General features: G+C 37.2%; 3 protein-coding genes and 1 pseudogene across 5 annotated transcripts; all 4 read right to left on the bottom strand.

Moving 5' to 3' along the window:
* Positions 1-209: 209 nt before the first annotated feature.
* On the bottom strand, positions 210-1,727 carry LOC111805558 (annotated as a pseudogene).
* Positions 1,728-4,378: 2,651 nt separating this feature from the next.
* On the bottom strand, positions 4,379-9,235 carry LOC111804737 (26S proteasome regulatory subunit 6A homolog). The gene is made up of 10 exons (XM_023689510.1): positions 9,012-9,235; positions 8,655-8,771; positions 7,758-7,865; positions 7,208-7,399; positions 6,923-7,114; positions 6,583-6,701; positions 6,415-6,502; positions 6,099-6,218; positions 5,679-5,819; positions 4,379-4,863 (listed from the first exon to the last, which is right to left on the bottom strand). Exons 1-10 carry the CDS (start codon positions 9,126-9,128, stop codon positions 4,786-4,788), a joined length of 1,272 nt encoding a protein of 423 aa, XP_023545278.1. The 5' UTR covers positions 9,129-9,235; the 3' UTR covers positions 4,379-4,785.
* A 1,142-nt stretch (positions 9,236-10,377) lies between these two features.
* On the bottom strand, positions 10,378-18,603 carry LOC111804734 (heparan-alpha-glucosaminide N-acetyltransferase). 3 transcript variants are annotated; one of them, XM_023689505.1, is made up of 14 exons: positions 18,416-18,603; positions 18,192-18,340; positions 16,850-16,987; positions 16,673-16,754; positions 15,326-15,402; positions 15,132-15,247; positions 14,354-14,471; positions 14,018-14,134; positions 13,839-13,930; positions 13,004-13,070; positions 12,528-12,609; positions 12,341-12,432; positions 11,175-11,318; positions 10,378-10,898 (listed from the first exon to the last, which is right to left on the bottom strand). In XM_023689505.1, exons 2-14 carry the CDS (start codon positions 18,321-18,323, stop codon positions 10,752-10,754), a joined length of 1,404 nt encoding a protein of 467 aa, XP_023545273.1. In that variant the 5' UTR covers positions 18,324-18,340; positions 18,416-18,603; the 3' UTR covers positions 10,378-10,751. The 3 variants fall into 3 exon arrangements, with proteins under 3 accessions (XP_023545273.1, XP_023545272.1, XP_023545274.1); XM_023689504.1 differs by having other exon boundaries at positions 18,192-18,332; XM_023689506.1 differs by lacking the exon at positions 18,416-18,603 and having other exon boundaries at positions 16,850-17,015; positions 18,192-18,309.
* Positions 18,604-21,269: 2,666 nt separating this feature from the next.
* On the bottom strand, positions 21,270-25,932 carry LOC111804752 (F-actin-capping protein subunit alpha-like). Its single transcript, XM_023689534.1, has 10 exons — positions 25,777-25,932; positions 25,538-25,653; positions 25,023-25,112; positions 24,457-24,521; positions 23,499-23,660; positions 23,131-23,209; positions 22,914-22,991; positions 22,498-22,572; positions 22,386-22,421; positions 21,270-21,688 (listed from the first exon to the last, which is right to left on the bottom strand). Exons 1-10 carry the CDS (start codon positions 25,877-25,879, stop codon positions 21,581-21,583), a joined length of 912 nt encoding a protein of 303 aa, XP_023545302.1. The 5' UTR covers positions 25,880-25,932; the 3' UTR covers positions 21,270-21,580.
* Between the last annotated feature and the right edge of the window lie 1,351 nt (positions 25,933-27,283).

Genomic DNA, 27,283 nt, shown 5'->3' with positions numbered 1-27,283 from the left:
CTATGTTTCAAAAAAAAATTAAAAATAATACCAATATTCTATTAATGAATTTTATAAAATATTACACCAAAAAAACAATAAAACAAAAACAAAAGCCAAAAACTAAAATTCTATTAATGAACTTTATAAGATATTACACCAAAAAATAAAATAAAATAACAATAAAACAAAAAGGAAAGCCAAAAACTAAGAATAAACAACTAAAAGATTCAAACAATGCAATGAAGTTGTGGAAAGATGTCGTGAATGAGCCAATATGCCATGAATTTGTAAGCCTTTTGAGTCAAATGGATTCCATCCCAACTAACACGTTCATCTGGATTTGAACAAACTGATACTCCACCAACTCCGCACATCTTCATGAGGCTGAAGTTGTAGTTTCCTCCAATCCCGCAACATGATTTTTGCAAAGAAGCTTCATCAAACCCTAAATACAACAAACATGAATGATTAAGATATCAATTCTTTTGTATTAAGCTAATAATAATTAAGAAAACCATACCGAGGGTAAAAGCACGACGAAGGATCCACAACAATGCATTATAGTAGTCACCATATACGATTACNAGTTAAGAAAACCATACCGAGGGTAAAAGCATGACGAAGGATCCACAACAATGCATTATAGTAGTCACCATATACGATTATGGTGTGTGGATTCTCTCTCTTGAGCACTTCAATAGCTTGCTTGATTTGATCATTGTGATAAGTAGCCAAGCCATTCAAATCTTTCAAACAATGAAGTTCATCGTAGGCAGTTGTATCATTGGTTTGGAATCCGGTGAGATAGATAGGTAAACATCCGATTGGAAAGTTTCCAGGAACAACAACTCGAGTAGCTCCGTAGCTTATCACTTTCTGCACACAAAAAACGTTAGAGATAAGTAAAAAAAACCCTAATTCAAGAAGTTAAATATACACCCAAAATTACCTCAACGGTGCTTTTTATGGTTTGAACAACTTGGGGCACCATATCTTTCACCTCTTGAATAGTTTTGCCTTGGAACAACGCATAGTTATAATCGTTCCCACCGATCTCGCCCACCAAGAACAAAGCATTCCTTAATTTCTGGTTGCAATCTATAAGATACCAAACAAAATACACATTAAAATGAAGATATATAAAAGAAAATATAATTAATTGGAGAGAAATTAGAAACCTCTTTGATTGTAGCAAATGGAGTTGAAATGAGAGAACATCCAATAAAGTTGTTGGTTGAGAGAAGAGTTGGTGAGCGGAGATAAGATTTGGTTTTGAGAAAGAAGTTGAGAAGACAAAGCCGTAGAACCAGCCACTGCGAAATTCACTCCATGCCTTGTCAATGCATCTTTGTTCAAATAAGGGTTCACCAAGGGAAGTCCAGCGTCCAAAGCTGCAATAAGACATATCATTAGACACCCATTTGGGGGCTTCTTCACAATATTAGTACAATATAAGGTTAAAAGGAAGGGATACCAAAGTAATCAATCATGAGAAGACCATTGGAGCAGCGACCAGTGGATTTGTTGAAGAACGTTTCACCGTAAGGAAGATTAGAAAATGGGGTGTTGGGGTTTTGACGAATGAGATTTCCGGTGTCGGAAATTGAATCGCCGAGTTAGTAAATAGCGTCGAACATACAAGTTTTGAGCAGATGGGCTTTGGATGAAGGACAGCCAAGAACTGAAAGAAGAACAAGAAGAACAGCAAGAACAATAGAGGAAGGAGATTTGGTGGAAGCCGCCATTGTTGAACAACTTCTGAATTTGAATTGGAATTGGAATTGTTGAACGGTGGAAGGGTAAGAGGTTTGGTTTTATAGCTTACTATCTTTTCCCAATCCTTTTGGGAAAATAAAAGGGTTTTCATTTGTTTTTCAATTTCCTAAATCTTTGGAAATTCTAATCTATTTTTATCTTTGATGATTTTAGTTTTGAGTAGCTTACTTTTAGGAAATATCTATGAGGATATTGTAAGATGTTCAAAAAAATTTCATAATCTTAAAAACCCAAAAAAAAAAAAATTGAGTTTGAATTATTAACTTATTTAGGTTAGATTACATTTAAATAAATGAAAATTTTATGAATTACTGTAACGGCCCAAATTTTATGAATTACTGTAACGGCCCTAGATTTCTACTAACCTAAAGTCGTTATTGTCATCATTACATATGCTTTTATGTTAAATTAAACATTTAAAATTTCATTATAAAGTACTACTATGGATTTACGTATTCAAAAACATCTTTAAAATGACATAAAAAAATACTAAATAAAACATTAAAAAGTAAAAACATCATACTCTAACCTAAGTCTAAAATTGAAATACTATTATCCTATGCACGTGTCATGATCTCTACTTGTAGTGTCATCGACAACCTACAGAGATGTCTTGTCTTTACCTGAAATAGAAGTAACGGTGACCCCACTATTGGGGTTAGGGAATGCAAACACATACAACCCATGATCTAGGGACTTTTCGATAAATTATCATAGGAGTGACCTCCAGTTCGAACAAAATTGGATGTGTAGTACTCTCTACACACAACCCACACGTGCAAGTGTAGATCCCTAGGTGGTTCACACCCCCCCTAATCATAGTCGAGCTAGTTATTCGTATTGATGCTCGGAGGTCAGTAAACCCCTAAGTATCATCATTATAAATGGGGAAGTAATCCGATATATATGTAACACAAAATGCATGAGGTTCATATAGTTTTCATCCTTAAATCATCTTTATGACACAACCCTCTACCCATTCACATATTACTCTAACTAACATGCATGTATTGGCCTTTATACGTTCATCATCATTAACATTAACTAGGGTTGTGTCTTAGAAAAATAAACATCATAATGCATTATAACATTTAATACATGCACATCATCTTAATATGCAATAATTTCGTACTACGTCATCTCGTCATCATACATCTTACATCGTCATGTTCTTTTGCATCATCATCATATAATGTCATCATGTAATATTATTGAATATCATACAACATCATATAGCATTATCATATAACGTAGACACGTCATCATGAATGAGCATCATTTGTAGCAAAACATCTTAGTTTAGTGAAAATCAAATGTAACCAAAATATTGTCAAAGTAAGTTCCGGAGTTTGATTGTCAATTCCCCATTCACATACAGTAACAAATAGTTTTACAATTATTTTTTAATCTCCAAGTCCCATGCAGTAGTAAATAATTTCAATCTTCGGGCATATCGTGTAGCTTCAATTCACATGCAGTAGCAAGCTAATGGCAAAGTTCATTTAACTATGCAGGTGAACGTGCATTTGGAGAAGGAGGTGACATGTGTCAGGCATCGACAGAGACACGTGTCGGCTAAAGAGGAAGGAAGCACAGCTGGCCGAGTGAGGAATCATGCGGTTGTCTGATTGGTGCATGCAGACCCGCAGAGCAAACGGACCCATCTCCATTGATCGGATCTGCCAGTTCGACCCAGGAACCCAATCCAACCCGACCGATTATGCCATGTTTTGTGAAGAAAAGATTAAGAGAACACCTTATGCCTGCCAAAGATCGAACCCAAGAGGTAAGTGTCACACACAAGAATCGCTGCCCTCCACATGTCGAGTCGAGGACACGCATCTCCCTTCCTAGACATGTTCCTTACTCACGTGAGAAATGCATGACAGCGCATGGTGAGTCCATTTTTGGCCCGTTTGACCCATTCGATTAGGTGCCTCAATGTAATATCGAGCTTGTAATTTGATGTCCAGGGCTAAAATGTCTCAAAATATACTAAAGGAAAATATGACTGATTGTCAATTCTTACGTAGGTTATATGCTATCAAAACGGTTGTTGTTGGGTTACTTTTAGTTTATGACATTATTTTCTTTAAAATAGTTTTTAACGTATTTCCTCGCACACGTTTTCTAAAACATTTCTCACAAACGTGACCCAAGGTTCAAGCATATGTTGATATCGTGCACGAAATTTGTATTTCACCTGGCTCACTTGTTCACTAGGTTAGAACAAGTGTCGCACAATAGTTATCCCGCTACTACAAAAGTATGATTGTGACATCAATCATACATAAGAGCCCGTGATAGAAGAGATAAGGCAGAACAAGGGAGAAAATCCACCCATATCCCCAATTTTTCGCCGATTTTCGTATGGAGAGGCGTGGTTGAGGACAATTTAAGCAAGGAAAGTAGGTTTGAGCGATGTTAAGTTTAGTTTTAGAGAGTTTGGTTATAGGAAGGACTCGAGATAGCCATGCTCAACTGTACTTGTTGAAGCTTATGTTCACGGCGATTGGAGCACCGTTTGGCCTCGAGTATGGTCGAAAAGTTTGGTCGAGCGGCCGAGCTTAGAGGAAGAGCAATCAGTACAATTTATAATTCTGAGAAAAAAAAAAAAAAAAAAATTCAAACAAGCTCTTACCATGATGAAGTTATTTGGCGTCAGATATGTGGTTTAGAATTAGCAGTTCCGGTAGAAGCCTCTCATATGTAAACTCTTATAGAAGCTTTCTAACAACACAGAACAATCAACTAATTCTGTCATGTGGTGTAAAGATTGAAATGCTTCTCAGTTTTCACAGCAGACAACAAACTAATTCTAATGAAAAACTCGAACAATCTTTAGAGGAGGCGCGCTTCCATCAACCTCCCTGCCTCGCCATCTTTCTATCATACATCCAAATGTAGAGCACGAACTGCACGAAACTTGAGCTTCTACTCTCGGGTCTTTGTTGACAAACGTCTCGCTTAAAACTTCATTTCTCTCTCGAGTGCCAACCCCACAACTGTCGGTCTTCATCAGTAGCTCTATGCATAATAATTCAGGCTTGCTTTCTTCTTGGCTTGAACCTGGATGATCCCTTCATTGAAGTCCTCATGGTTCACCTGATTGTTCCACCAAAACACAGAAAAAGGGATCAAATGATCGGTAGTTCTTCAAATTCATTCAACCACTGCAACCCTCATCATCCCTTCTTTTTTTTTTAATTCAACTCAGTACTCGATAAACTTTCAAGCTTATGTCTAACAAATTTCTAAAGTTCGATGCATCTAAGAGGTCCCTAAAGTTTCAATGTCGTGTTTAATTAGTCCCTTATTGTTTAGACATCTTTAAAACTCACAAATGCATTAGCACAAAATTGAAATGTCAAACAAAGTTCTAAAGTGTCTAATTATCTTTTTTTTTTTTTAAATAAATATTCAATAGGTAAAGGATCAGACACAAAATTGAAAACTCATAGCCTATTGGACATAATGTAATAATCTATTAGCCACGTTTCAAAGTCCAACAACCTATTAGATATAATCTTGAAAGTTTTTTTCTTTTTCTTTTTGATAACCTTTAACTTCGTGAATATCCTAACGCCAATTCCAAGAGACATCAAGGGTTTTCGATAGGCCTTCAATCCAACACCTTCGGAACTTTTGGGTTCATAAATTACTTAAAGAGTTGGCCACAATGTGGCTATCTACTGGATGTGTGAGAGAAAAATGGTAGATGCGCCTCAAAATTATATCTAGTAATTATTAGTAATTATTAGGAGGCATATAGAATAATCCAACGGTTATTATGATGAGGCAGCCACAAAATTGATATATTTTCCAAGTTAGAAGGAAGAAAGATGCATGAGGAGAGAGAGCACCCTTATATGTTGATTAAGGATGTGTGTGCGTGTACAAGAGAGAGAGAGAGTGAGCACCTCAGTTGCATCACGGCGAAGAGCCAGCATGCCGGCCTCAACGCAAACAGCTTTTAGTTGTGCACCATTGAAGTCGTCAGTGGACCGAGCTAATTCTTCAAAATTGACATCTGGGTGGACATTCATCTTCCTCGAGTGGATCTAAAATTGTATTTTATAATAATTATGAAATGACAAATAAATAATATACATACTACACGGGAAAACATGGGCAAAGCGGAGAGGAGGAAGACCTCTTAGCTCATCGTAGATTAAGAAATTATATTCTAAAAAAAAGGTTAAAATTCTATAGTTCTCTCTCATTTGTCCTCTAAATTTTCAAAATTGAAAGATTTAGAGGGAAATTTTTTGCTACCATGGAAATTTCTGGGAAAAAACTGAAAAAGAAGCAACACAAAAACATAAGATAAGCATAAGAACCTGCATGATTCGGGCCCTGGCTTCTTCAGTTGGATGAGGAAACTCAATCTTCCGATCTAATCTACCAGAACGCATGAGTGCTGGATCAAGAATATCAGCACGATTTGTTGCTGCTATAACCTGAAATGATAAAAATTCTAATTTAGTAAAATGAAAATGAAAATGAAACATCATGAAATACTAAACAGCCCCAAAGGCCAAGAGATTTTAGAAGTCAAATGCTGATCAAATCAACATAAACCCCTCACCCTACCCTGATGTGGAACCACAGCACTATTGATATCAAAATAATTCAAGGAAGGAACAAAAGAAAAACCTTAATGCGTTCATCACTACTAAACCCATCCAGTTGATTGAGTAACTCCAGCATGGTCCGTTGCACCTCCCTGTCTCCGCTTACTTCGCTGCAGTCAAAAAATAATAATAAATAAATAAATGAACGAGAATTTTATGAATATACTGAAAGGGGAAAGCATTAACAGACCTGTCAAATCGCTTGGTTCCAATAGCATCAATTTCATCAATAAAAATGATGCAGGGGGATTTTTCTTTTGCAAGCTGGAAAGCATCTCGAACAAGTTTCGCACCATCGCCAATGAACATCTGCGATAATTCCAAGTTACATTGCTAATAGACATGTCTACTAAAAGGAAAGAGAAATAAAAGGGTACAAAAACCACATGAAGCCAATTCAACTGAATCAGGGACATCAAAAATAACCTTTAAGCTTCATTAATATAGTATGATGCAAAGAAAAGTTGTAAGAGAGATAAGTTTCTGAGGTTTCTTGACCAAATAACTATTTTCCCTAAGCATATCTGTACCTGAACAAGTTGTGGGCCAGCCAATTTCAAGAAGGTAGCATTTGTTTGTGCTGCACATGCACGTGCCATCAAAGTTTTCCCAGTGCCAGGAGGTCCATACAAAAGCACACCTTTAGGTGGACGAATTCCTAGTTTCTGAAACCTCTCTTTATGAGTCATGGGTAAGACAATGGCCTCTACGAGTTCTTGAATCTGTGCCATTAATGTAACGATCAATTAAAAATGACATCCAATATGACCTGCAAAGTAATGAACTAGTGGACAAAATTAAGTATCTGAAAGTGCCTGCTTTTCCAGCCCTCCAATGTCATTGTAGTCTTCTGTAGGTTTCTCATCAACCTCCATAGCCTTCACTCGAGAATCATACTCAGATGGCAGAGTATCCAAAATCAGGTAACTATCCTTGTTTACACCAACCAAGTCACCTGGCTTTAATTTATCAGGATCCACAAGTCCAACAACAGGTAAAAAGATAGTCTGCAGCCAAGAAAAACTAACGTTTAATACATCTTTTGCCAATTTCTGGACAATAAGAGGACTGAGACTTTTCTAGCAAACACATCATGTTTCTAGACTATCAAACTGACGAAATCTTGATAATCATAACCGTCTTGCCCGTTTTATGCTATTATCATATCTTATGATTCAGCATGACAGTACGAGTCAGTGAACACAATCAGTTAGAAATTTATCATACTTTTAAATCACAAAATATTACACTATATTGATTCCAACCTAAATTGTGGTTGAAGAAATTTTACTGACGTAAAATCATTGACAGTAAGAACAGTGGAGAACATAATATGATCACATAAAAGAATCTGGTTACGGTAACCTGGCGAGTGGATGTCTTCAGTACAACACACTTTCCTTTCCTTTGTGAATCAAGGTCAATATTTGCACCATCTTCTTCTGCGTCATCTTCAGGGTTCATTTCCAAAATCTGAAAAATCAATAGGGAGGAAAGAACAGAATTCAGCGAATGTGGACCAATTCTCAACAAAACCAACTTGCCCACTTAAAATGAGACAAAATCAACCTTACAAGCGTTAAAAGTAACACATCAACCGCGGTTCCAAGAGGGTGTAGAATAAAAAGTCACAGTAACACATCCATGATTAACACACCATTACATGGAAAATTGAAGGAAGAGACGCAGCAATTTCTTAAGAAAAATGACAGCATAAATCTCTAAACCATGAATACTAGAAACTTCAAAAGATCACCTTTTATCACAGAATCTACGTAATAAAAATCCCAAGTTACTCGAAGTTTTTGCCTCAGGAATAGAAGCAAGAAAACTGAAAACAAAGCATAAATAAATATTAATATCACCCGACCACCTATGAAATAGCTATTAGTCCTTTCTTTCATACACTTTCCACAGATTCACTTCAAAGATTAAATAATGAACTTTCTCCCACGCATTTCCTTGGGTTGATGTAGAATATCTATATCGGAAACAACTCCAACCAAACCTCACATAAATATTAGAATCCAGAATATATCTGTTTAGTTCATGTATTTTAATAAAAACATTAAAACAACTGAAGTCCACCAGCCTTCGCAAGACGCAAGGACATAATTGATTTCACTTCATATACAAAACGTAACCATCCCGGAGCCTGACTTAAAAAAGGTAAACCTGGTGTTTGCTACAAGAACGAAGTGGAACGCATATACAAATAATTTTGAGAGATTAGTTTGAGAGCATAACAAGGCAACAGCATACCTCGACAATGTTCCCGACCAAGTAAGGCAGCTGCTTATTGAGTTTAATCTTCTCCTGGTTCTCCTTTATTTTTTCCTTGATTGATTCCAACTCCAGATTTGTTCTTTGCACCTCTTCCTACACTCCAATAACCAATCAGAAAAATCAGAAATCTCCACTACTTATTGAAAATTTTACTTAAATAACGCCGCTGAAGAAGAAAAATAAACAGGTAGAGACAGGAGAGCTTATTTTTCAGTAACTGAAACAAGAGAACAAAACAGACCGAAAAGAACTCCAAGATTACGCAAGTATACACGCATAACATTAAAAAAGTTGAACAGTACATGATTGAAACAGTAAAGAAGAATTCAGGACCTTGAGAATTCGGATCTCGTTGTCAAGCAGACGAGAAGCCCTAACAATGTCGTCAGTGGTCATGGAAGCAAGCTGATCGTCTTCGAAATTGGAATCTTCAACCATAGCTGTCGCCATTAGGATGAAACTCAATGGAGTTTGAGTTGCAGAAATTGCACAAAGCTACACGAGACCAGCAGAGATGGAGAGAGGAAGAAGGGAAAGAAAAGAATAGAAATGGAAGATTTTAACTTGTCGCCGAAGAAAGAAATTAGAAGAGAGCTAATTGGGCCGATAACTTATTGGGCCTCAGGATTTCACAATTGGGCTGAAAATTTAACGAGCCAACCTGTTCCACAATTGGGCCTGTAATAAATGTGGGCCTTTGCCAGAAAGAAACTATAAATTATTGTGAAATTTTTATATTTGTCTCCAAAATATTCCCCATATTTGTAATAATTCCCTTCAATTTTTGGACCTAATTAATTTTTTAAAAAAAATTATTAATAATTAATCTATTAAATGTAAAATTAAATTTTATATCTAATAAAATAATTATATATATATATATATATATATATATAAATTTAGAAAACTTTTTGAAGTCCATAAACGTAATTAAAAAAAAATTGAAAGTTTATTATAATTTTTTAATATTTCGACTAAGATAGAATTGAAAGTTCGAGACTTATTAGACGGTTTAAAATTTTCAGAGACGTAATAATATTTAAAATTTTAAAAAAAATATTAATGTTGAACTCTTTATGAAATGGCCCAAATCAATTGCTACCCTTCCCTCGAGGCTTTAAAACACATATGCTAGGAGAAGGTTTCCACACCCTTATAAATGGTGGTTTGTTCTCCTCCCTAACCAATGTGGGACATCACAATCCACCCCCTTCGGGGCTCAACGTCCTCGCTGGCACTCTTTCCTTCCTCTAATCGATGTGGAACCACCCCCAAATCCATTCCCTTTGGGGCCCAGTGTTCTCCTCCCCAACCAACGTGGGACATCACAATCTACCCCCTTCAGAGCCCAACATCCTCGCTGACACTCTTTCCTTCCTCCAATCGATGTGAGACCGCCCCCAAATCCACCCCCCTTTGGGGCCCAACGTCCTTACTGGCACACCGTCTCGTGTCTACCCCTTTCAAGGAACAGTAAGAAGGCTGACACAACGTCCGATGTCTGGCTCTGATACCATTTGTAAGGGTGTGGAAACCTTCCTCTAGCAGACACGTTTTAAAGCCTTGAGGGGAAGCCCGAAAGGAAAAGTCCATAGAGAACAATATCTGTTAGCGGTGGATCTGGATCGGGCCGTTACATGGGAAAGAAATTCCACTACCTGTCTGACCATTGAAAGCCTTGCTAGAGAAGCATGAAGAGTATCAAAATCAGCCATCAATATCTATTCTGCTTGCTTGATGAACAAGATAGAGAAGCTGAAACATTCTAAATATACATCAGAAAATCAGTTCAACCATTCCTTTCAGACCACAACAGACAAAGCTTTGGCACCAAGAACAATCAAAATACTATAAGCCGAACCGACACAAGATATCGGAAACGATGCCCCAACACAGAGAAGACAATGTGTATGAACAGACAAAGCTTTTGGCATCAAGAACAAAAAAAAACTATATTACAGCATCCAGTAAAAGCCGAACCGATGCAAGATACCAGAGACGATCCCGAGCACAGAGAGGACAATCTGTATGAACAGACAATGCTTTTGGCATCAAGAACATAAGAAAACTATCTTACAGCTTCCAGTATAAGCCGAACCGATGCAAGATCCCGGAGACGAGGCCCCAAAACAGGATCTCTGCAAAGATCACATACAAGAGAATGCCCACTTTTTTTGAATGCCAAACTCCAATGAAAACATGCTTCTTTATCCAATAGATCTGCCATGGATATGTTACACAGATAATAATGGATTAGAACAGACTCGAGAAACAAAAACTGGACTTCGAGTTCATTTGTCAACTCGTGATTATATAAACAAAGTTTAAATCTCGTTTTAGTCCATAGACTTTCAAATTTGTTCTATTTCAGTTCTAGAACTTTTACCAATCATGTTGGTCCTTTGCTATGCTACTTTTCTACCTTAAATCTTCTTTGTCCAATATAATTAAAAGATGGTATACGTTATTGTTTAAACAGCAAAGAACAGAACAGACCAGTGTGTTGTGGGGGTCTTCATAATACCATCCATTGATGAAACCTGCAAAAATGCCAGCAGCTGCCATAACATACACGAGCATCGCGTTCATCCCAATCCACTCCAATGGTAGAAACAAGTACCTCAAACCCCAGATATCAACCTGTCTCGATGGGAAAAGCGAAACTTTTATCAATATAGTGAAGAAAGGAACCAAGTTGAAGAACTTTTGTGGCAGCTCAAGCCCACTGCTAGCAGATATTGTCCTTTTTCGGCTTTCCCCTAAGGTTTTTAAAACGTGTTTATTAGAGAGATTCCACACCCTTATAAGGAATGCTTCGTTCTCCTCTCCAACCGATGTGGGATCTCACAATCCACTCCCCTTAGGGGCCCAGCGTCATCGCTGACACACTATTCGGTGTCTGGCTCTGATACTATTTTTGTAACCGCTCAAGTTCACCACTAGCAGATATTGTTCTCTTTGGGTTTTCCCTTTCGGGCTTCCCCTCAAGGTTTTTAAAACTCGTCTGTTAGGGAGAGGTTTCCATACCCTTATAAGGAATGCTTCGTTCTCCTCTCCAACCAATGTGGGATCTCACAATCCACCCCCTTGGGGGCCCAGCACCCTCGCTGGCACACCGCTCATCCACCCCCCTTGGGGGCCCAACATCCTCGCTGACGTTCGATGTCTCACTCTGATACTATTTGTAACCGCCCAAGTCCACCGCTAGCAGATATTGTCCTCTTTAGGCTTTTCCTTTTGGGTTTCCCCTTAAGGTTTTTAAAACACATCTATTAGGGAGAGGTTTCACACCCTTATAAAAAATGTTTCGTTCTCCTCTCCAACCGATGTGAGATCTCACAATCCACTCCCTTGGGGGCCCAACGTCCTCATTGGCACACCACTCGATGTCTAGCTCTAATACCATTTGTAATAGCTCAAGCCCACCGCTAGCGGATATTGTCTTCTTTGGACTTTCCCTTTCGAGCTTCCCCTCAAGGTTTTTAAAATGTGTCTGCTAGGGAGAGGTTTCCACACCCTTATAAGGAATGCTTCGTTCTCCTCTCCACCGATGAGGGATCTCACAACTTCATATGCATAGAAGCACAAAACTGTTATTCTTAAAAACAACTGAAGTAAGGCGGGAACATAACTGAAAAGTAGTTTAAAGAAGAGAAGAGTACCAAAGCGTAGAAGACTGAGAAAACCAATGCTGCAGCTCCCGATGTCACACAGACATAGCTAAACGTATATAACTGCTTATTTAATGGAATCGCTGCATCGATCAAAGACGCATATTGTTATTTGCAATAAACGAAGATAAATACAGCAAAAGTTGCACAGATTTGACAGTTGGATGATGTGCCACACCATGAGTGAAATGAAGAACAAGTCCTAAAATAAGAAGAGTGAAGCCCATAGTAACCCATTGCTTCAGCCTAGCTGAGTGATCCTGTGTATAGGCAGCGTCAAATGGCATACAAGGAATTGCAAAAATGTTGATTAGCATTTAGTTCCATGTCAAGCTTTGTTTCAATTCTATCCTTATAGTTTTAGAAGTTCAACTATAATCACTGTAGTTTGGTTGAATCGTCCAAAACATCCCTATGACTACCAAATTCTTGCAAGTTTCTCATGCGGTGCATTCTTATACTTTATACAATCACTAGGACATCGTCTCTCCGTCGCATCTAAATAGAATATGTGACGTAAAAAAGACGTTACCAGCCACTAATAACAAGGGAGTTTTGGAAGATTTAACTAAAATATCGGAACGAAAAGGTTACATTTAGGGATCAAACTAGAACAAAGCTCGAATCAAACAGCTCAAATGAACGAGAGCTAACCTGAAAATGAATTAGAACATGCCCAAAATGCACTCCAATAATTGAGGACAGAATGGCAGATATCGAGCTGCAGTTGCAAGGATGTGTACCCTTGATGAAGTTCAAAATAATCTAGTTTTATAACTATAATGAACAAAAGCAGATAGTTCATTATCAAAAGTTCCTCATAAATAAGAAACGAGTAGGAATTCTTTTCAAGATTTCATTTCATTTCATTCAATTCTCTGTTGCTATGAAGCTGCAAAAATAAATAGAATTTCAGTATTTCTAAGCATATTTCATGTGAGATCTCACATCGGTTGGAGAGGAGAACGAAACATTCCTTGTAAGGGTGTGAAAACATCTCCCTAGCAAATGCGTTTTAAAAACCTCAAGGGAAATCCCGAAAGGTAAAGCCCAAAAAGGACAATATCTGCTAGCGATGGGCTTGGGATGTTACAAATGGTATCAGAGCCAGACACCGAGCGGTGTGCTAGCGAGGACGTTGAACCCCCAAGAGGGGTGGATTGTGAGATCCCACATCGGTTCGAGAGGAGAACAGAACATTCCTTATAAGGGTGTGGAAACCTCTCTCTAGCATACACGTTTTAAAAACCTTGAGGGAAAGCCCGAAATAGAAAGCCCAAAGAGGACAATATCTATCTAGCATACGCGTTTTAAGGTTCCATTTTCTCTATCTAGCAAACCCATCTGATATGTTCAAGTGCCAACTATTTCCATCAAAAACACCATATTCTAGTACGATTATGGAAGAACTCAGAAACGAGCATCGAATAATCTATAATCCTTAAATAAATCAGAATCCATAGCATTGAATTATATCAGCATGACAGACCTTAAAATTCCTTCAGGTTCAAACGGGGCAAAACACCATGACGGAGCATTATCTCGGAAAGGCCCTGCGTACGGAGAATTCTCAGTGCAGGCCTGCAGCACTTAAACAGTGTCAAATATTATGAGCCATCAAAAGTTTATGTCATCAACTTATGAGATGCAAATAACGTATCTACACACTTCAGATCTTCTCCAAGCAGGATGTGCATACATGTGACGGATTCCCAGCACTTTTCTGTCGATATATCCCACGGCATTACACGGAGGATCCAGACTTCCTCTTACACCACAAGCTACCTAAATTTGATATGGTAATAGCTTAGAATAGATCATCCTAGCCTTTGGCAAGAAAATCCTTTCAATAAATAGCATCTAGATTCAGCAAATCATAGACTTGAAAGGAAAAATTGGAATTACTCTTGTCATTGAAACAAAACACTGTGAAGTGAATTGAAGAAATTGACTGCAAGAACCAATGGTGATTTGAAATAAGTTTGATGATCACGAGGAACTTACAGTGAAATTTCTTCCATAATGAACACTCTCGCTGTCGGTGACAGTAAATTGCCAATCAGGAATATATGTTCCATAAAGGAGAGCAGAGTAAACAATAAGAATACAAGCTCCAACAAGCCTGCGATTTAAGAAGGAAAAATCATCCTCGTTGCAACCAAAAAAAAAAAAAAGAATAAAGTGTTAGGAATCATGGATCTCCACGCTCGTGTGATATTGTCCACTTTGAGCATAAGCTCTACTGGGTTTGTTTTGAGCTTCCCCAAAATGCCTCATACCAATGGAGATGTGTTCCTTACTTATAAAGTCATGATCATTCCTTAAATCAGCCAATGTGGGACTCCCTCCCAACAATCCTCAACAATCCTCCACTCAAACAAAGTGCACTATAGAGCCTCCCATGAGGCCTATGGAGCCCTCGAATAGTCTCCCCTTAATTGAGGCTCAACTCCTTCTCTAGAGTCCTCGAACAAAGTACACCCTTTGTTCGACACTTGAGTCACATTTGACTATCCTTCGAGGCTCGCGACTTCTTTATTCAACAATTGATGATTCTATTGACATGGCTAAGTTAAGGGCATGGCTCTGATACCATGTTAGGAATCACGGATCTCCACACTGGTATGATATTGTCCACTTTGAGCATAAGCTCTCATAGCTTTGTTTTGGGCTTCCCCAAATGGCCTCATTCATTCTCTAAATTAGCCAATGTGGGACTCCCTCCCAACCATCCTCAACCTAAACCTAAAGATAACTTATCAATAGTAGTGCAAGTGGTTACCAATTCCAGAAGTATGACTTGAATATTGAAAAGTGATTAAATGGTTGACCACTGGCTTGTGTTTTTCTTGAAAGTACTTCCACAAGTGCCACAACCAAATATGCTAGAGCAATTCTCTATAAAAGATGATTCAAAATATATATTAGCAACTTCTATAATCATTTTAACAAATACAAATCTCAATATCAAAATACCTGGAGAATGCCACATAACCTTATCTTTCTCATGTCAACACCATAAGTCAGTTTGTCGGGCGCATGGGAATAGCCACCTAAACAAAATAGTTGACCCGAAGTCGAGTTTTGTTAAGCCAAAAAACTGATATTGCACGATATAATGCCAATAAATAAGAGCCTTTAAACTGATAACGGTGATTCTATCAGAATCAAAAGGTGAGACCTTAACTTATCACTTTGCAGTGAAGATCATGACTGTGGGAAAAAAATGAAGACACTAAAATATATATATCCTTGTAACTATCCCAAAGAGTAATCCAGCTGCTTGGTCTTGTNTTTTTTTTTTTTTTTTTTTTTTTTTTTTTTTTTTTTTTTTTTTTTTTTTTTGAGAGAACCTCAATTTTCATATTACTCGAACGGATTACTGATAGGTACTTATTCATAAACTATGCCGGGAGGAAGATTTCGAAAGTTCAAAAGGTAACCTAAGACACATTCGGGCCCGTAATAGTCCAAGCCCATCACTAGCTGATATTGTCTTCTTAGGGCTTTCCCTTTCGGGCTTCTTCTCAAGGTTTTTAAAACGCATCTGCTAGGGAGAGGTTTTCACACCCTTATAAAGAATGTTTTGTTCTCCTCCCCAACCAATGTGGGATCTCACAACCCACCCCCTGCGGGGCCCAGCGTCCTTGTTGGCACTCGTTCCCTTCTCCAATCGATGTGGGACCCCCCAATCTACCCCCCTTCGGGGCTCAGCCTCCTTGCTAACACATCACCCGGTGTCTGGTTCGGATACCATTTGTAACGGCTCAAGCCCACCGCTAGCAGATATTGTTCTCTTTAGGCTTTCCCTTCCGAGCTTCCCTCAAGGTTTTTAAAATGCGTCTGCTAGGGAGAGGTTTTCACACCCATATAAAGAATGTTTCGTTCTCATCCTCAACCGATGTGGGATCTCACAATCCTATTCAAGAGGGCCTCCTTGTTCCCAAAAGATTAATAGAAACTCTCTCTACTCAAATACCAATCTTCCCTACCAATACATTATGTAACCTAAATCCCTAAATACATTCTCACACAACTTTCTTGCCCCTCCTAGAATACACTTTTACCATTTCTAGTCTGACAATAACCCTCTCTACCATCATACGTAGGGACTCCCAGCATGATTGCAACGTGTCAAACATTTCGTGCTTGGATTGTCAGATAGATGGCAGTAGGATAAAGAAAATTCACAGAAACAAGAGTTTTCCCATCGATTTCCGCATAAAAAGCACAAAACATGACATCAAGAAGGAAACTTTAGCTGATTGCACCTCAGTCTTTAGTGCACTGCTCTAAGAGAAGAGAGTTGGAGCCAAAACTGACCTTGTAATAGAAGGCCCCAGAATAGGAGTTTTAAAGTTCGAAGAGTGACCTTTTCGATGGCCATAAGTTGGTTTGGTATTCTCTATAAATAAAAAACCAGACCAGGAACAAGAAAAGCACTGTTAAAACATACTCCAATACATGTTGTCAAAAAAAAATTATTAACAGAAGTTGAACCTTCAGTGCGAGTGCAATGGCCATCCCAACAATGAACAAGAAGAAAGGCATCACAAAATCTGCAAGATTGCAGCCATACCATGGTGCATGACCGATCATAGGCCAGTCTCCCCCCGCATCATCAACCAAAATCATCAACTACAAGCACCATTAACATTAAAAAGCTCTGATAAATAAAATACCAAGCATTAGAAAGCTCAACGGTCTCTTTATTAATTATATGAGCATCAACATGATATTTGAGTAATCATAGAGTTCTACAAAAAAATGATTATCAATTCTACTATTGTCCAAGTTGTAACAACTCAGATCCACCGCTAGCAGATATTGTCCTCTTTAGGCTTTCCCTCAAGGCTTTAAAACGCGTCTGCTAGGGGAAGGTTTCCACACCCTTTTAAAGGGTGTTTTTGTTCTCCTCCCCAACCGATGTGGGACATCACAATCCACCCCCCCTTCGGGGCCCAACGTCCTCGCTGGCACTCATTCATTTCTCCAATCGATGTGGGACCGGCACCAAATCCACCCCCTTTGGGGCCCAGCGTCCTTACTGGCACATCGCCTCGTGTCTACCCCCTTGGAGAATAGCCAGAAGGCTGGCACATCGTCCAGTGTCTAGCTCTAATACCATTTGTAACGACCCAGATCCACCGCTAGCAGATATTGTCCTCTTTGGGCTTTCTCTTTCAGGCTTCCCCTCAAGGCTTTAAAACGTGTCTGCTATGGGAAGGTTTCCACACCCTTCTAAAGGGTGTTTTATTCTCCTCTCCAACCGATGTGGGACATCACACAAGCGCTCTGAAGGACCAAGAGACAAATGCAAATTCCGTCTGATTATGATCATGAGAACTCAACTCCAGTTCCTTCAACAATGGCACCAAACCGTAGGTCAAAATTGCGAGATCTCTCATCGGTTGGAGAAGAGAACGAATCATTCCTTGCAAGGGTGTGGAAACTTTTCCGTAGCAGAGGCGTTTTAAAGCCTTGAGGCGAGGCTAGAAAGGGAAAGCCCAAAGAGGAATATCAGCAGTGGGCTTGGATGGTTACAAATGGTATTAGAGCCAGACAACAGGTGATGTACCCAACAAGGAGGTTGAACCCCGAAGGGGGTGAACACCTAGCAACTGAGACTTTCATCCAACATTAACAACTAAGGAAAACCTACTATTAATAACATTGCATCAAAATTGCTCACAGACATTGAAAATGGGTTTGGAAGAAAGATTGTTCTTACTAACTCTTCTCTTTAATACAACCCAATAAAAACCCTCTGGCACCATCCATAACCAAAGCATCCAGTAATCAATAAAAGGGAACAAAAAAAGGGGTGGAAGAACAGAAGTACCGCGACGGTGAGACCTCGGAAGATATCAAGCGACGCAACACGCTTCGATTTTACTGGTTTTGATAGCACAGCATCGGACTCCACCGAGATAAGGCGGTGCTGAGGAGTGGAATCAGACTTGATTTCTTCCATCGAAATGAGCTGCAAAACTGAAGTGGATTAGCTCAGCTGAAGCTGAAACGACGGCCAATGATTGATTTGTGAAAGGGGGAAAAGGAATTTACAGGTTCAGAAATCTCGTTTTGACTGTTACCGTCATTCATGAACTCCAATGATTTCTTGTAGAGTTGACTTTCCTTGAGAATCAGAAATGGACAAGGAAAGCTCGGAATTCTGAAAGCTCCTGATTTCTTGGGGGATCGTACGGCAGTGCGGGTTCCTCTTCCTGCGGGGCGGGTTTTTCTCTCTTGTTTCTTCAAGAAGAATCTAATTTCATGGTTTAAATACTAATTTTATTTAGTTGTAATTATAACACTTTAGGTGAACACCACTCAAGTGTTTATTCTTGACTATTCCCTAAATTAATGAATGTAGGACACTTTCATACGCTTCTCTTAAATTAATCAATATGAAACACTTTCATCGAAGGTATATTTTTTTTGTTAATGGTTTTAAAATGATTTTTATATTTTTACTTCTTTTAATTAAACATTCATAGAGGAAAATGAGATAAATAGTGGATGTAATATAAATAATATCACCTTTTAAAAGTATAATATTTTAAAATATAGAGAGGACAAATAATATAAACTTTAATATAATCTATACAAAATATATAAATTTGAATGCACTTTGAATTATGTTCTATTTTTCTTTTCAATTGCGTAATTTTAAATAAATATAAATTTTAGTTTTTATATTTTGAGTAAATCTAATCATTTAAAATTAACTTTTTATTAAATTGATTAAGTAATAAAAAAAAACTTTAAAACTTATAAATGGAAGGTTTTATTTAAGAAAGAATCAATAATAAACTAACCACGTGGATTATTTTTAAGATATTTAAAAAGTACAAAAACTAAATAAAGAAAAAACTCAAGTTATATTAAAAGGACTACTTTAAAAATGAAATATTGAAATTTAGATTTTGTTTCATTAAAAGTAGGATATTTAATTTTGTCAGAAAATCTGAATTTTTTAAAACAGTCGGAATATAGTNTTTTTTTTTTTTTTTTTTTTTTTTTTTTTGAACCTCACAAATCAATAAAATTAAGAAGAATGAGCCAAAAATTATAAATTTTATTGTCAAAATTTTTTTAAAATTGAATTATGTTCAATATCATTTATAAATTCTTTAAAAATAATTTAGATACTCGGGAAGAGATAATTTGAATTATGCAATTTGATTATAGCTTTATCAACTATATAAAATATTTTTATGTTGGCTAATAATAAAATCTCATTTTAGACTACCCGAATATAGATAACACACCAATTATCATTCTAAATGTCAAGAGTTTAATCTCTACTCGTGAAAAGTGGAAGATTATGACACATTGGATATTTGTGTCTCGCCTCCCCTACAAGGAGAAGGAGAAACCCTAGAAGACTCCCACAATGGGTCAAAATCCCTCTACGATAGTCGAATTGTGGAGAGGAGACTTGAGACCCCTTGCGTCTCGCCAACGTTCCCCTGCATAGAGAAGGAGAAACCCTAGAGGACTCCCACAATGGGTCTAAAGCTCTCTACGTAGCCGATTTGTTCACGTCCTTCCACGCCACAATGGCGCAATTCATAGTCAAAAGCAAGTCATAACAAGGGACATATCTTGCCAACGAGACATTACAGGGCCAACGAATCGAACCATTACTGGCAAGCCGAGAAATGGAAAGGCAAAGACACTATCATATGAACTAACTCTTTATAGAGGACCCTCCCAAAAAAATACCAAAAAACTATTACTCGTACCTCAACACCAAGGTGCGCTTCAAGCTCACCCGACTAACCTAATGAACTACCTCAACAGCAAGGCGAGTCTACGACTCAAAGCTACAAGACACTGGATCGCCTAGTGGAAGGTAAAAAGATGAATCAATTAGTTGGAGAAGAAAGAAGAGTGTGAAAGGGAGGGAAGATGTAAAATATATACCTCTTTCTACCATAGGCTATGAATCTAGTTAGATATATGTGGATTATGTGATTGAGTAAATCATCTCGGTATAAGGATCAAGTATCAAGTATTTGACTGAATAATGGAAAAGAAAGATTCCCATTAAGTAATGATGAATTATATAAAATCCAAATGGAGATTGAGGACCTGACAATGACATTCGATGATCAATCCATGTTTCAGTCAGTTCCAAATAGAATCAAATCTCCACGTTTCAGTCAATTCCAAATAGAATCAAATCAGACCAGATGCTATAAATGCAAAGGATTAAATGTTTTGGGCGTTAGTGTTATTTTAACACACAAGGATAAAGAGAGAATTTCCCACCTCACACATGTCAAAAAACCACCTTAAAAGCTTTTAAAAGCATATGTGGGGGACATTTTCAATGGTTGCCTTTCACTAGTCTTTCCACATATAGTTCTTGAGGCTTCTATGTGATCGTAAGGATCGTCCGTTGGCTTCTAAACAATCCTTTGAAAGGTAATGCAAGAGGAAGAAGACTAAAGAGAAAATGTTAGCTGCTGGAACTCCACAGCATGAATGACTTAATTTCAAACGCAAATAAAGTTGTTATTTCTTTCAGAATAACAACTTCAATCTGCATAATAACACAAAACACTCAACCACAATTCTTAAAACAATTTTAAATATAGAAACAAAAACCTATAAAAATAATTTACAAAGCAAGCTATTTTTCCCCCTCCCTTCATTGTGGAATCTCACCTACCTATCAATGGGTAGGGTAGCAGAAGAGAAAGGACCATGAATAATAAAAATCACAATAATAGTGGTAAATAAGTGGGGTTGCAAAATAAAATAAAAAGGGGGGCAAAATAATTTATCAAGGCAACCAATAATGGAGGAACTTCTAAATAAGGGAGAGAACTTTTAATAGACACGCATGGATGGACTGTTATTAAAGCAAGGGAAAAAAAACAGCAAATAGAAGGTGAGAAGAACAAGAAGAAGCAACACTTATGATCTATTTTAGAATCAAATGCAATAAAACAGAGCATATAACCTTCAATTTACAAATTATGAGTACTTACAGTCAGTAGCATCCCATTGCGTTTGCATCTATACAACTCACAAGAATGAATATTACAAGGAAGACATCGAAACAAGGAAGCGATCTCGAGGAAAGGACAAACAAGAAGGAACTCCAAAGGCAGAATTAAGTGATTTAGGAAGCAAACCAAAGGGGAATGAGATTTGTATCTTTGTTTTACCTGTAAGAGTGAACAAAGCTACTGTTTTTTCTTTATGTTTGTGCATTTACTTTCCAACTCCAAGTTCTTTAGCAATGTCTCTTGTTAAGCTGAATTGTGAGGTATTATGCCATGGAAATAGGGTCCGAGTAACGGGAAGCTTCCTCCGAAGATCCTACAATGCATCACAAAAGATCCGAGATAATTAATGAATTTGTTGAGAACATAGGACAATTAAGACCACAAAGGTAAAATCTCTAGCAACACATAGTAGCAAGACTACATCAATAACAGCATTTCCCCCATTCTTTCACAAGGTCAATTTAAGGATAAGAGGTAATAAGACAATGCTGGGCCAAACAAAGCCACAGGAGTAGACATGAAACAAAGAAGAAAACTGTGGCCAGAAAATACAACCACTTCTCATATAATCTATGAGTAACTTCAAATTTGCACATTGCTTATGATTGACAACAAAAACGTTCAAATTCACAGAGAAATTGTCGGTTAAAATTTATAGTAAGTTGATGAAATTGACAAATGACAGTCTTGTATGCATACAACTAATGCTCCAATCGAGCAACCAGCCACTAAAGAATTGACAGAATATTTATACAGTTATTATTATTATTATATTCAAAGTTCAAGGTGAAAACAAGATAAAGATAAAGATCAAAATATCTTCTCCACTTCTTCGAATCAATCTTTTGAAAAAAATATATATATATATTCTCCCACTTCACTTTTCCTAGGATTAGATGGTTAAGATAATGGGATAATAGATGAACAATTCATTTGTCATAAAAAAACAGAATTAAAACCGATGGAATGCTCTTGAAATGCAATTGCTTTTCACCCAATAAAAAGAGTACCTTGAAGGTGGTATCTGGCAAGTTTGAATAGGATGTCTGTCAACCATACAAGCATTAGTTAATCATTCTAGAAAACCCAATAAACAATAATGGTAATGGATAGATGCAGAACCTCAAGAGATGCCAAGTATTCTGCTTCGTGATGACGAATAATATTGGCTATCGCAACTGCACAATCTTCAGGAGCCTGAAACGAATGTAACAAATTTCAACAAATTGAAAAGAAATTCAAACCCCTGTATGGCAAGAAAAATAAAAACATCTGATGGACAAACAGAGAAAATGCATCACAAACTTAAGTTATATGACTACAAGAATGTTTTCTAGACTAATATTTGATGGCATAACAGAACATACTATCAAACAAAGATTTCATTATTCATGACCATGCTGCACTGCATATTGGGATGCCCAATGCTCTACAAACTAATGTAAAAAACAACAAGAGTAATCAAGCATTTGACTCCAAAGGTAACAATACTAACCAAAAATATTCATTAAAAAGAAAACTTTCAAATTAGCAATGACCTGTAGGATGGTTGAATCATTACATTCATGCTTTGCATCTAATTGAACATTTCCCTCCTCAAAGTAATGGGCAACAACCTGAAGAAAGTAAAGATGAAATGAGCCCCAAAGGACGGAATTTTGAGGTTTTAGTAACACTAAAAAAAAGTTCAAATCCAAGAAATGAGAGAGATAGGCACAAATCTGTTGTGCACCTGAATTAAATAACAGAAAGTACCTGCATTTTCCCTCTTATTTCAAGCGATTGAAAATCACTCTTGAACTCAATGTTCCATGTGGAACGCCAACTTCCATTACTGCACAAGAATGGAAATAAACATCAAAGAAAGGGAGTTGAATTTGAAGTCTGCACAATGAATTCATCAACACTAATGAACTGAAATGTCATCAGCAACAGATGAACCAAAAGCATCACATTTTCTGCAACTACAAATAAAATCAACATACACTTGACAATACTTAATTCTTCCACACCTTACACATCTCAACGAAGAGAGGGAAGAGGGAAAAAAACAACGACGAAGATGAATAGGAGAAGACAAACAAACAAGTCAAGAAGTTATATTCTGATGACTGTGCACGCACCAGAAGTTCTGAGGGCTATGTCTCGAAGCAGAAATAACCACAGCAAGCTCAAAATCAGATTCAGGTCCCTCTGCATCTTTTCCATTTACACAGTAAACTGAACAGACCCCTTTAGGATAAGCTTCACCGACATATCGAGCAATTTCTTCATCGACAGCACATCTGCCATAACACAGAATACAAAATAAAGAAAAAGACTGATCGTTATACATAGACATCTTGAGGCTTATTTACTTTAGCCGGTCTCATTCGGTTTCATAGTTTATTTACATACTCTCTTCAACATTCGTACTTAATGGTTTTAGTTTAGCTTTCAGGGAGAACCAATACGAGACAATTTTGGGTGTAGGGTTCTCATTTAACTTGGATGCTGCCAGACTCTAAGCATATTGTACAGAAGACAAAATATTAGAATTTATGGTTCTGCATACTCTGAAACATGGCTCAAACTACTTTACAATTATGCTATAGAAGTGCATATATTTGTTGTTAAACACAACAGACTTCGCTTTTGTCAATGTTAAACAAAAGAGAAATTTTAGACAGGTTAGTACAAGAAAGAAACTGATTCACTTCCAAGGGGCAATATCTTATCACCTAATCAGTAATCACATATCCTGGATTTAGGATTTTTTAACCTTTTTTTTTTTTTTTTAAATATTGGTGAATGTCCTAAGTCAGTTTACGTGCATCTCGCCTATTTTCAAGACAGCTGCCTACCTTACAAGATCTGGTTATCAAAGAAACTCATAGGATATTAAATCCTAAATAAATGGTCGTCATAATTTGAACTCATTGCTTTGTAGCTTTTTATTGTTTAGAAGGCCCTATGGTCAAACCATGATAATTACATGTGCTGAAAATTCTAAGACTCGCGTTCATCAAATCATTTCATATATGAATCTCTAATAAGAATGGTTACTAAATTTCAGTTTTTCAAACTAGTCGTAAAGCCTACCGAAAATCCTCAACATATGCAGAAGGAAGTTCCTCATCCATAGCAGGTCTCACTGCAGTACATACCTGTGCAAATTAAACACCATGTGAACAAAAACAGATGAAATTATAAAACAACTTAGAAAGCTGAATTGACCAAGAAAGAGGGGGAGGAAGATGCATGGAGGTAAGTAATTTCCATAAATTGAATAAAATCAACAAAATTTGTAGAATAAACCAGAAGACATGAAAGGATACTAAATACTAGTGTAGTTAACAACCTAGTCTAAATTTTTAAACAGGTTTTCTGATTTTGTTAGTACAGACTAAACCAATAGAAAATGCTCTAAGGTACGGAACATCAACTAAAAATGAGCACGGAAATAATCTTAAGAAATGGTGAGCAAAATAATATACATTCAAGTTCCCACGATAAGTTAATTACTTCTATTGTCAATCTAGTGATCATGATTTCTTCACTTCTCCATGTCTCAAGAAAGGGAAAATCAATATCTATCTCAGCCACTTGGACTTTTTACATCCGTAAAATGGTTACCATTCTGGGATTGATTCAGATTGGAGCCTTACCTGTTTAATATTATCAATTATAGCAACTTGTGTAGTTCTTGGGTCAAGGAACTCGTTTTCTTCAAGCTCATTGAATGGTGTAATAATCACCTGAATTCACATCAGATGAGCAAACTGAGAAACTAAAGAAAACAAAATAACGAATCTGCAAGCTTCCTAGAACGTAGTGTCAAGATAATAAGTATATAACCATCTACTGGCCCAACTATCCATACCAGTTTGTTTAGCTAGATATGCACGAAATCTTTACAACTAAACGGTTTGTGAACTTTTTGAATCTACTTGGATGGGGCGGGACAGTGTTCCATTTAAATCCCGAGATAAAACAGCATATCAATGCCAAAATTACTTGAAATTTAAATAAAACGAAAGCAAACCCGAAGCATACAATGAGAACAAAGTGCAGGCTCTTCACGCCACTCACTACAATTATCTCGAATCGACAAAACTAGTTCACCAACCTTATTCGCAAGGAAAGTAGCAGCTCACAATGAGTAGCGGTATAAGAAACTTACATCTCCAACTAAGCCAGGCATTTCGAGGGAAATCATGTGTGATTTGTTGTACTGAGGAAACGCTTCAGATGCTGCCTCATGGTACAACTTATCGTCATTCAAAATTTTCTTCACATCTGAAAATTGATAACCACGAAACATCAAATTCATAATTCGAACAAGAAAAATCACCGGAAATGATTGTCTAAAATGTATATCCAAAAATAAACATCTACATGAACCGAATTGTAATTTATTACCTTTGGCGACGAATTGGATTTCACCGGCGGGGGCGTTTAGAAGAAACCACTTCGCGATTTCCTTCTTCTGCTCGTCGCTGAGCTCCACTTCGTCGTCAGCCATTGCCAGAAACTGGAAATTTTTTCACCGATTTTCAAGCAAACTTAAGCAGAAGGGGAGAGAGAAACGGAAGACAGAGCGACGTAAAAAAAGGAGAAACAGTCGATGAGCTGTAACGGGTCGGTTTTAGCCCACTCGGTTTATCCGGCCCGCTTCGTGATAGTATTCCGACGTGTCGTCATATGTCAAAGCGCGGTCGCTGGTGGCATTAGGACGCTTTTTTGTCTGGGCTGGACCCAGCCCAACTAATGGTGTCAAAAGTGTTGACACGATTTGTCGTTTAAAATAAAAATTAATAAAAATTACCAAATTTAATTATAACGTAATATTTTATTTTTAAATTGATGACTAAGTAGGAAATCGAGAAGGAGCGGGAAGGAATTACTCCTTGTTAAGCTAAACGGGGTCGGAAATGGTAATTACATTCCCGTCCCTGTTTCCGTCTCAACCCCTAACCCTTATCCCGTCTCAGTATGTGTGTATGTATATATAAAAAATATATATATATCATTAGAAATATCATTTTATGCAACCGAGACAAATACATCTCTATCTTTGATAGTTATAATCCTACTAAATTTATTTCACTCTTCGTATACGTGTTAATCGAGAAGACAATGTCGTTACCCCTCGGTAAACTGTTTCAGGCTACTGCTCGTTATTATTCTATCTTTCATGTACGCTGAACGAACATATCCCAAACATTCTGAGAAAATAAAAACCAAACCTGCAATAAAATTAACGCAAATACCTTATACTTACAAAAAAAAAAAAAGAAATAGTAATAATAATTTAAAAATCTATTTCACTACAAACAAAAAAAAATTAATATAAAATGGATAAAATGATACCAAATTGTTAGGTCTTTTCGTGACAGTCCATATGAAGTTTCTTTTGAACGTAATATTTGATAAGAACACACACTGATTTTAACATAAGATTAGATACGAAATTTCGACCTAATCAGTACATGTCAAGATATTGATCCTAAATATCTCTATTCAAGTTGACGTACATATAAGATTTCATACAGACGTCAAATTGTGTGTCATATGTTCTGATATGGTTGAATGTCTATAACAAAATAATGTAAAACTGAGCACACTAATAGAGTTAGTTCCTATACTCATATGGTTTCACGTCAACATATATGTTAGGATCGAACGATGAGTTAACATAATATACAATGGTCATTGTCTAGAATCTCACTTGCCATTTGCAGCTTGATCGACCTTGATTTCTCTTTCTGGTAGTTAGCCATCTATGTCGCTCTCGATCCCATGAGTTAATACAAAGGGTATTCTTCTATTTGGGGCTCGATAAGCTAGTTTAGGTCAATGGCTAAACTAGCTTAAAAAAATAATCAAAACACTGAACAGTGTGTATATTAGATAAACGTTGATGTGT

This window comes from Cucurbita pepo, chromosome LG11 (genome assembly GCF_002806865.2).
Source record: "Cucurbita pepo subsp. pepo cultivar mu-cu-16 chromosome LG11, ASM280686v2, whole genome shotgun sequence".
NCBI classification, from domain to species: Eukaryota; Viridiplantae; Streptophyta; class Magnoliopsida; order Cucurbitales; family Cucurbitaceae; genus Cucurbita; species Cucurbita pepo.
Note: the sequence above shows the minus strand (reverse complement) of the source record. Positions and strands in the feature narration are given on the sequence as shown.

Coding starts and splice junctions, on each gene's coding strand:
- LOC111804737 (XM_023689510.1), bottom strand. CDS start 9,128: ATGGCGACAGCTATGGTTGAAGATTCCAATTTCGAAGACGATCAGCTT. Junction 6,503..6,582: donor GGAACCAAGCGATTTGACAG/GTCTGTTAATGC, acceptor TTTTGACTGCAG/CGAAGTAAGCGGAGACAGGG. Junction 4,864..5,678: donor TTCGCCGTGATGCAACTGAG/GTGCTCACTCTC, acceptor TGGAACAATCAG/GTGAACCATGAGGACTTCAA.
- LOC111804752 (XM_023689534.1), bottom strand. CDS start 25,879: ATGGCTGACGACGAAGTGGAGCTCAGCGACGAGCAGAAGAAGGAAATC. Junction 22,992..23,130: donor AAATAAGAGGGAAAATGCAG/GTACTTTCTGTT, acceptor TACTTTCTTCAG/GTTGTTGCCCATTACTTTGA. Junction 22,422..22,497: donor AATACTTGGCATCTCTTGAG/GTTCTGCATCTA, acceptor TATGGTTGACAG/ACATCCTATTCAAACTTGCC.
- LOC111804734 (XM_023689504.1), bottom strand. CDS start 18,454: ATGAATGACGGTAACAGTCAAAACGAGATTTCTGAACCT. Junction 18,333..18,415: donor AAAACGAGATTTCTGAACCT/GTAAATTCCTTT, acceptor TCAGTTTTGCAG/CTCATTTCGATGGAAGAAAT. Junction 12,433..12,527: donor TGTTCTTCATTTCACTCATG/GTGTGGCACATC, acceptor TGATCGATGCAG/CGATTCCATTAAATAAGCAG.